The sequence below is a fragment of the Larus michahellis genome (assembly GCF_964199755.1).
Source record: "Larus michahellis chromosome W unlocalized genomic scaffold, bLarMic1.1 SUPER_W_unloc_1, whole genome shotgun sequence".
Taxonomy (NCBI): Eukaryota; Metazoa; Chordata; class Aves; order Charadriiformes; family Laridae; genus Larus; species Larus michahellis.
The window spans coordinates 571,890-580,577 of NW_027435888.1; the positions used below are offsets into that span (position 1 = coordinate 571,890).

General features: G+C 52.0%; 1 protein-coding gene across 1 annotated transcript; it reads right to left on the reverse strand.

Annotated features, from left to right (window-relative positions):
* Positions 1-341: 341 nt before the first annotated feature.
* LOC141736671 (tubulin alpha chain-like) lies at positions 342-5,527 on the reverse strand. The gene is made up of 7 exons (XM_074571224.1): positions 5,341-5,527; positions 4,588-4,836; positions 3,489-3,704; positions 2,708-2,850; positions 2,192-2,295; positions 1,692-1,767; positions 342-1,525 (listed from the first exon to the last, which is right to left on the reverse strand). Exons 4-7 carry the CDS (start codon positions 2,736-2,738, stop codon positions 1,071-1,073), a joined length of 666 nt encoding a protein of 221 aa, XP_074427325.1. The 5' UTR covers positions 2,739-2,850; positions 3,489-3,704; positions 4,588-4,836; positions 5,341-5,527; the 3' UTR covers positions 342-1,070.
* Between the last annotated feature and the right edge of the window lie 3,161 nt (positions 5,528-8,688).

An 8,688-nucleotide genomic window follows, 5' to 3' on the forward strand; every position in this document is an offset into this window, starting at 1 on the left:
CTTCTTTAAACAGTCTTTACCTGTAGGATTCTTACAAACTTAAGACATTCTATTAATTACTTGCTTGTTGCGTGAAAGGGGCCAAGCGGTTTTGGCAGAAGATAAACCCCCTTGCGTTCTAACACTCCTCACCAAGGTGGGGGACCAGGTGCAGCTGGGTTTAAATTCGGAGTGATGCCCAATCCAGCACTATCAGTCCAATCGCGTTTAACATGTATTAAACTGTTATGATTTGGATACACTGATAGTGGACTGCACCTTCAGTCTAGTCGTGCTCCTGAACTAGCACAGCCACTCTCGAGTCGTTGGTCACGTTCAGTGAGAAAGCGAAACGACCAGCTACTGAAACAGTGCAGTTTATTTAAACAACAGGTATACAGGTTCTTAGGATTGACGGTGATAAATACACTGTCTGCAAAGCACGTGCAAATGAGAGTATACAAAACATGCGACAAGGTTATAAACGATACAGCCTGGCTATAAATGTAGGAAAGAGAGTCTCTAGAGAGATTTCTAAGTTTCCCGAGGAAGCACTCGGTATGATCTAAGTCTTACCCAAAGGCGTCCCTACGGGGGGGCAGAGAGGCTCAGCCCGGCGACTGATCCCAGAAGTCAGCGATGGAATTCTTCACGATGGTGTCTTCCCTGGGTATCCCCCCTCTCTCGGGCTATTTTTATACTATTTGTTATCTTCAAGGTGGAGTTTGAGTGACTTTAGTCATACATACTTTTATCATGATTGGTGTAAAATTCTCTCGCTTCACAATTAAAGGTATAGTTTACGAGAAATTCAGGGCGCAGACTCAAGAAGGAGTGGTCGCACCTTGGAGGCGGGTAGCCTTCGGGATGGAGGTGTGTTTTGGTATTATAATGACATTATAATGAGCAAAGTTTGCACAAAGGACAGCATTTCATCAAAATGTGACAAAACACTGGCTCCGAGTATCGAGCGGGCAGCTAATTGGCAGCTTATCTGTATCATGGTATCATCCCATCCCAATCCCACGAGGAGTCTCTCCCCCAGCGCACAAGAAAGCTGAAGTGTTTGAAGCAGACGTTTTGTGGACGTGCTATTCCTCCCCTTCCTCCTCTCCTTCCTCTTCCACAGAATCCACCCCCAGCTCCTCATAATTCTTCTCCAGGGCAGCCATGTCCTCCCGGGCCTCTGAGAACTCCCCCTCCTCCATGCCCTCCCCCACGTACCAGTGCACGAACACCCGCTTGGCACACATCACGTCAAATTTGTGGTCCAGGAGGGCCCAGGCCTCGGCAATGCCTGTGGTGTTGCTCAGCACACACACAGCGCGCTGCACCTTGGCCAGGTCCCCCCCAGGCACCACCATGGGTGGCTGGTAGTTGATGCCCACCTTGAAACCTGTGGGGCACCAGTCCACAAACTGGATGCTACGCTTGCTTTTGATGGTGGATGTTCTTCTTATGGGTGTAAAACATCTCTTTACATCCTTATGGATGTAAAACATCTCTTTAAACAACTGCTCCTCCACCGACGTCCAAATATCCGAGCCTAGGAATTAACCAGCGACTGGCAAACTATTAGAATAGGCATCCCTCACCTCCAAAAGCCCTGGAAAGGGATTAAAACTGCTCTTTTTCCTCACTCCAAAAGAACACTGTTAACACTCAGTTCAATCAGAGCAAAGGGAACGTCGGGAGCTGTTCTCCTCGTTTACCTGTGTAATGACAATCAGCCAGGGGATGGGATTCGGGTCTCCGAGGCGGCCCAGCACGCAGCATCTCCACTGCCTCCTGCGAGATTTAATAGGGAAAAAAGATGTAAATTCCTCCGGAAGAGGAGCAAAAAGGGAAATTCTCACTCCTCGTGGCGATGCAGCAGATGCCAAGGGGTGTTAAGTCCCTTCTTCGAAGAAGAGGGAGCAAAGCGGACCCGCTCGGGGCTTATCGAGGGCAGACCTCGGGTTTTATCTAATATCCCTTCATTCAGGAGTAATTCTATTCTCCAAATCGTCCCAGAATCAAACCAAACTCTTCGTGATGCACCAGGAGAGGGGTCTGGAAGCCCAAGAGACCTTAACGCGGTGACAGGCAGCACCCAAGCACCTCCTGCGCCTTCAGCAAAGAGATTCCGGCCCACGCAACAGAAAACTCAGAGCGACTCCCAGCTCAAACCAGTAACAAAGTCCGTTCTTCGTTAGAAATTACCGCTTCTTACCAGCACGTCGCCTTGAGCCTCGTGCAGGCAATGCAGAGCCAGCTCCGGGTTGACCCATCCCCCCGGCCCGGCGTTGGGAGAAGCCAAACGGAGCAGGTTTCTAACTACAAATGCAACGAAAACTGAGAAAAAGTCAAATTTTCCTGGAGAAAAGGGTCAATAGGAGAGGGAGGGAAAAGAGGACGAGCGCAGCAGAGACCGGAGACGAGGAGAAGGCAGAGAAAAAAGTCCGATACCCCAAACAGCTCTACTTTAAAAGCTCAGAGAGAAACCTCCCCTCTCCCGAGGGTGCCGCAGATGAGGTGGGACAGTTCCAAGTGCCCGTTTTTCATGGAAGATGCTGCCGAGAGCATCTCCTGTTATTCTTTAGACACCCTCCCACCAAAACCCAGCCATCTCCTTCCCTCGAACACGAAGGCGGGCAAGAAAAGGAGGGAGAGAAGCCTAAAAAGGTGCAATTGTGAACCCGTCGTATCCCTGGGTGGGGTGGAAGTGGAAAAAAAGCATTAGAAAAACCTTTCTCCTGCGTCTCCAGGTTGGTTTCCATGTCGCCCCAGGGTTTCCAGACCAGCGACGCTCCCTCTTCCTCCTCTTCCAAACGGGCCGGGTCCTGGAGGTCGGGAAGCTCTGCTTGAAATTGGCTGCCGACGTTGACGCGCCTGAAAGCGTGAGGAAAAGGAGGTGAGGAAGGCGAACGGGGAACAGCTCCCGCAGGATAAACGCACGGATACGTGAGGAGCTGTAATAAATACGGCCCCTGTTTCCCAGGAAAGCACTAATCGCTCTCCTCTAACAACTTCTCCAGCACCACCACGTTACCGTTCTGCCTCCTGAGTCCTCCTGGGCCCCATCGGGCAAGAGAATTGGGGGTATCAAAAAAAACACGCGAGAGAAAAATCATTCCGCCAAGACCATCCTTTAGCCTTCCTTGCCATCCTCAAGTAGTTTGAATTGCCCGTTTTTAATGCTTAGACTAAGTTTTTACCCCAAACAATGTCGCACAATCAAATCAGGTCGTGGGTTTAGGAGGAACTTAAACCGCAACTCCAAAGTGATTAACAGGTTACGTATTTCCCATAAATTCCACCAACAGGCCCCTGGAACCTTTACCAAGTCTGTTACCAATGGTGTTAATTACCACCAAGCCCATTCCTGCCACGTTGTTTGAGTAGAATTGGGGGGATTTAAGGGAGCTGTGACGCTGAGCTGCTAAACTGGTGACCGGTGGCTCACAGAAGCCATTCCAGCATGGGATTTTTGCTAAATACACTCAAAAATGGCTAAAATCGCCACCCACCTCCTTCCCTGCTGGCAAATTCGTTGTCATGGACAGTACTGAGATGGAATCAGCAGGCGGAGCCACCGTGACGTGCCCCTGAAGGCATCCCGGGTTTGGAGGGACGGTTTCCACCTCCTGCATCCTCTGGCGATGGTTTCTGGGCACAATCGAGGGCACGGGGTGTATTTTCTGGCCTCCACGTCCTTCACATCCCAAGTCCCTTCCGAATTGTTTCTCCGTTAAAGAAAATAACGAGAATTCCTGTTAAATAACAAGTGCTCAAGGATTCCGTTTCCCTTTACCTACTGCTCCTTCCTTGCTTTGCGCCATCGCTCTCCGTGAAAACACCCGGTGGTGACCTTTTTTGGAATAAAACTACCTGACCACAGTTTTTTGGCAGGGGAGGGGAAGCCGAAAAGTGGGGAAAGTGGAGATAAAGGGGTGGAAAATTAACAGGAGGACTGTTTTTTTTAAAAATATAATGTCATCACCCTCAGTGCTCAATCCGCTGTTTCGTGCCTAGTTGGGAAATGTCTGCAGTTCGTTTAGCGGTAAAAGGTGGTGTATAGGGAAAAAAACAACCCCAAGATATCCAACACATAACCAAAAAGCACTTAATCAACCCCAGACTTTGGAGATATTTAGTCCCCAGACCGGCTGCAGCACGTTGCTCGGTGCTTCCCCGAAACACAATTTTGGCAGTGACCCCACCAGAGAACAATCTCTTAACGGTGCGAGGTTCGTTTAGGCGGACTCTTGATCTCCCTTTTCCCTCCCATGGGTGACGAGACGCTAATTATTTCCACTCACACCAACTATTTCCACTGGAGTGAGCCGTTCCCCTTCGGATTATCGCTGACCTGGGCACCAGCCCGGCCCAGAAGCCAAGCGAAAGGCTCCGTCTCATGTTATTAAACGTCCCAAGACTTGAGCTCCTGAAATGATTTCTCAACCTTTGGCGCTGGATTAATCACTCAATGGTTTTCAGAGCACTCTGGACGCAAGAGCTTCTGAAGTGCTGTTAGTGGCCAATCTGGAGCTGTCAACGCTAATAAAAAACACGGACTTAATTCCTCGCGTTACTCTACACTGCTCATTTTAGTATTAATAAAAATACCTTTTTTTAGAACGCTTCTCTTGGAGGGCTCCGGCCCTCAAACCACTAAAGATCCGCACAAAAACAAGCGCAAAACTCCTCGTCAGCTTTTCTGCACTGGCAGCAAATTTGCCTTTTCTGCGGCTTTGGCGGGGAGCATCTGTAGCGTCCCTGAACTCGCACACGCCTCTCGCCCCAGGCGCGCCACTACCTGAGCAGCGAGCGGAATCAGCCGGGCAGGATTTTCTTGCCGTGCCGCAGAAGGTGACCCTGGGAAAAGAAGAGCAGAGAAACGAGCCTGGTTGTCACACCCAGCCAAGGGGGACGACCCGGGGGACCCCCACCCCACCTCTGCCCTCAGCAGCGGGGCCGGCACGGACCCTCTGCGCAGGGACAAGGGGCCTGGCGTGCATTGCACCTCGAGCCCTCTTCCTCAGCCCAGAGCCACACAACCCCTTCTCTTTCTCAGCCCCCAAACCAGCCACGCCAGCCCCTTTGCCAGCCCCGCCAGCAGGAGTCCCGCTCGCCCTGGCAGGCCCCAAACCAGCTCCCCCTCTCTGCTGCCTCAGCCCCTCTGCAGCCCCCCGGGCAACACTGAGGGAGCGCAGACACCCCACAGCACACCAAACCCCCCAGGACATAGGCAACCCGCGGGCAGCCGGGCCCAGACACCCCCCTCCCACCCGACAATGCCCCCCCGCAGGCCCCCCCTGCCCCCAGCCCCACTCAGGGCCCTCCCGCCCCCACCATCACCCCTTGGGGCCGCCCACTCACCTTGACGCGCTCCAGCTGCCTCACCACGTGCTCGCGGCAGCCCCGCGGGCCCGGCCCCACCCACCACCCATCCACCGAGCCCCGCTTTCCCCCCACACCGCCCCGCACTCATTGCCAGGCGGCCGCCATTTGCCCCCGGCCCCCTCAGCTTCTGGACCGGCCACGACGGGCACCACCGCCCGCCCCTTCCTCCTTGGGCAGCGCTGCTCCATTGGTCCGTCACTGCCGTCAATCCCCACTGTGCCCCACCGCCGCTGAGCCGATCCCACCAATGGGAGGGCGCCGTGGCGATCCCAGCAGTGGGAGCTCCCACCAATGGGAGCGTAGTACCGGCGTGGGTGGTGCTGGGGTGGGGGGTGTCCGCGCATGCGCAGTGCAGCCGCACGGCAGGCGAGTGCCCTCCACTCGCTCTCTGCCTACACGCGGGTTTTGAGGCCTGAATAGCTCTTTCTAAAGAAATCTTCCCACAGCCTTTTCCCAGCCTGAACTCCTTTACCTGATAAAAAAGTCACGGAAGCCTTAGAGATAGAAACGGGCTTCCTTTGCCTTGTAGGAACCGCCTGCGGCACAGACGTTGCCACTTGTGTATCTGTTCACAGCCAGATCTCTCCTCAGAGAACACAAATGGGCTGTTTACACTTCTACAGAACAGCCGCTAAACAGAGGCACGTCTCTTTACACTCAGATGTGACGCTGAGGATACAGAACATCTCATCAGACGGGCTCTCTGGACGTAGGTTCTGGCGCTGGAAGAGCTCTTTATAAATGCAGCTTTTCCAAATCTTTTCCTGGTCTGAGCTCCTTGACAGCGTCCAGAGTCAGAGCATCCTTAGAGAGAGCTTGTTATTTGGATCTCCTTTTAGACAACAGGAATGACTTTTCTTTTCCAGGAGCTGTAAGAAGAAGAGCTTGTTCTCTCTTTCAGTGCCTGGCACCCAGAGTTCCAGGTTTGAACCTGTACTTCCAAGGCCTCCTCTTGTAGTTAAACTTGTGCTCGTTGCCTTTCGTCCTTCCACAGGACGCCACTGAGGAGAGTCTGCTTCCACGTGTCTCCCCGTCAGAGAGCTCCCTCTCTCTCAGCCACTCCTTCTGTGTAAAACTCTCCAGTCCCTTCATCAGTGTGGCTCTTTGCTGGGCTCGCTCCAGAATGTCCAAGCCTTGACCTGGAGAGCCCAGACCCGGACACAAAAATTATACACATAAAAGAAGAAGACAAATACACAAATAAGGCCATCTGCAGAATTCAAAATCCACCTCTTGCCATATTTCACAATAATTTCTATCTACTCTTTTACACCTTACGAACTTAAATACTTAACGCAAAAGGAAAAGACCTTTATGGAGCCAGTCACATCATCTCTCCCAGGATCTGTACGATTTGCTGGCTAGTGGCCATCCCTGGGGAGTTGGAATTTTAGAAGCTTGGCTGATGCTGGCCGAGAACCTGCTCGGGTTGTGGGTCTTCGTGTAACGGGAACAGCCTCTGACATACCCGAGCACACAGACTGGATCTCTGAAATGTCAGAGGCGTCACTGCCTCGGCGGCTACTTGCCCTGCTGCCAGCCTTGCCTCCTGCTCGGCTTCCAGCTCTGCTCGGAGTTGTTCTGGTTTCTCGAAAGACAAAAGATACCCATCAGTATTAGAGGTAAGGACAGAAAAGGTGTGCAGGTAGCCCCCAAAATTCCTCATTGCACCAACTAAACTTTAGACCTCTGGCAGGTAAGCTAGATGATGATCAAAGTCCACCTTGATGTTAAACAAGAGCATAAAACAACACCCTGTCTCCCAGAGAAGAGAAGGAAACGTGAGATCAAATGCTGAGGCACAGGTCGCCACTAGCACATCTCATTAAAAATGTATTACTCTGGCAACTTTTCTGGACTTGCTAGACGTGCATTACTTGTTCGCTCAACAACCAGATCCTTTCTTTGTCTTTCCCCTGCCGTTTTCTCCATTATTAACTGAAAGAATTAATATCACGTTTATTGTCATTTTTGCCACGCCAACTCCAACATATTTTAACATTAAATAAAATGCATGACAGTGTAACGTGTTTATTTTGGACACAGAAGAGTTATGTGCAGAACTCGCTTATTCTAATACTCTCTGCCAGCAGGAATGAACCACTGTCAAAGGAAGTCAGCGTGATAATGGAGTGCTCAACGTGCTAAATCACTGTTAATCAATTACCTATTAATACATAGACACAACTTGACGAGCAGTTTTGCTAACTCTACAGCTATTCTCAATAAAGAATACGCCCATGTACAAGAAGGGTCGGAAGGAGGATCCAGAGAACTACAGGCCTGTCAGCCTGACCTCGGTACCAGGAAAGATCATGGAGAGGATCACCTTGAGTGAGCTCTCACGGCAAGCGCAGGGCAGCCAAGGGATCAGGGCCAGCCAGCAGGGGTTTAGGAAGGGGAGGTCCTGCTTAACAAACCTGATCTCTTTCTATGACCATGTCACCCGCCTTGTGGATGCGGGGAAGGCTGTGGACGTTGTCTGTATGGACTTTGGCAAGGCCTGTGACACCGTCCCCCACAGCATTCTCCTGGAGAAGCTGGTGAATCATGGCATAGACAAGTGTACTCTTCGCTGGGTAAAAACCTGTCTGGATGGCGGTGCCCAGAGAGTTGTGATTAATGGGGTGAAATCCTCTTGGTGGCCAGTCACCAGTGGTGTCCCTCAGGGCTCAGTTTTGGTGCCAGTTTTATTTAATATCTTTATCAATGATGTGGATGAGGGGATTCAGTGCACCCTCAGTAAGTTTGCAGATGACACCAAACTAGGTGGGAGTGTTGATCTGCTGGAGGGTAGGAAGGCTCTCCAGAGGGACTTGGACAGGCTGGATTGATGGGCCAAGGCCAACTGTGTGAGGTTTAATAAGGCCAAGTGCCGGGTCCTGCATTTCGGTCCCAACAACCCCGGGCAACGCTACAGGCTTGGGGAAGAGTGTCAGGAAAGCTGCCCGGCAGAAAAGGACCTGAGGGTGCTGGTGTACGGCCAGCTTCAAATGAGCCAGCAGTGTGCCCAGGTGGCCAAGGCGGCCAACAGCATTCTGTATTGTATCAGGAATACTGTGGCCAGCAGGAGCAGGGAAGTGATGGTGCCTCTGTACTGGGCACTGGTGAGGCCTCACCTCGAGTGCTGTGTTCAGTTCTGGGCCCCTCTGTCCAAGAGGGACATTGAGGTGCTGGAGCGTGTCCAGAGGAGAGCTACCAGGCAGGTGAGGGGTCTGGAGACCAGGTCATATGAGGAGAGGCTGAGGGAGCTGGGCATGTTTAGCTTGGAGAAGAGGAGGCTGAGGGGAGACCTCATTGCCCTCTACAACTCCCTGAAAGGAG

Excerpts from the sequence above, each read along its gene's own strand:
- LOC141736671 (XM_074571224.1), bottom strand. The coding sequence starts at position 2,738 with ATGGAAACCAACCTGGAGACGCAGGAGAAAG. Across the intron at positions 2,296-2,707 it reads CCTGGAGACGCAGGAGAAAG|TTAGAAACCTGCTCCGTTTG; the intron begins GTTTTTCTAATG and ends TTGCATTTGTAG. Across the intron at positions 1,768-2,191 it reads AGGCTCAAGGCGACGTGCTG|GAGGCAGTGGAGATGCTGCG; the intron begins GTAAGAAGCGGT and ends TAAATCTCGCAG.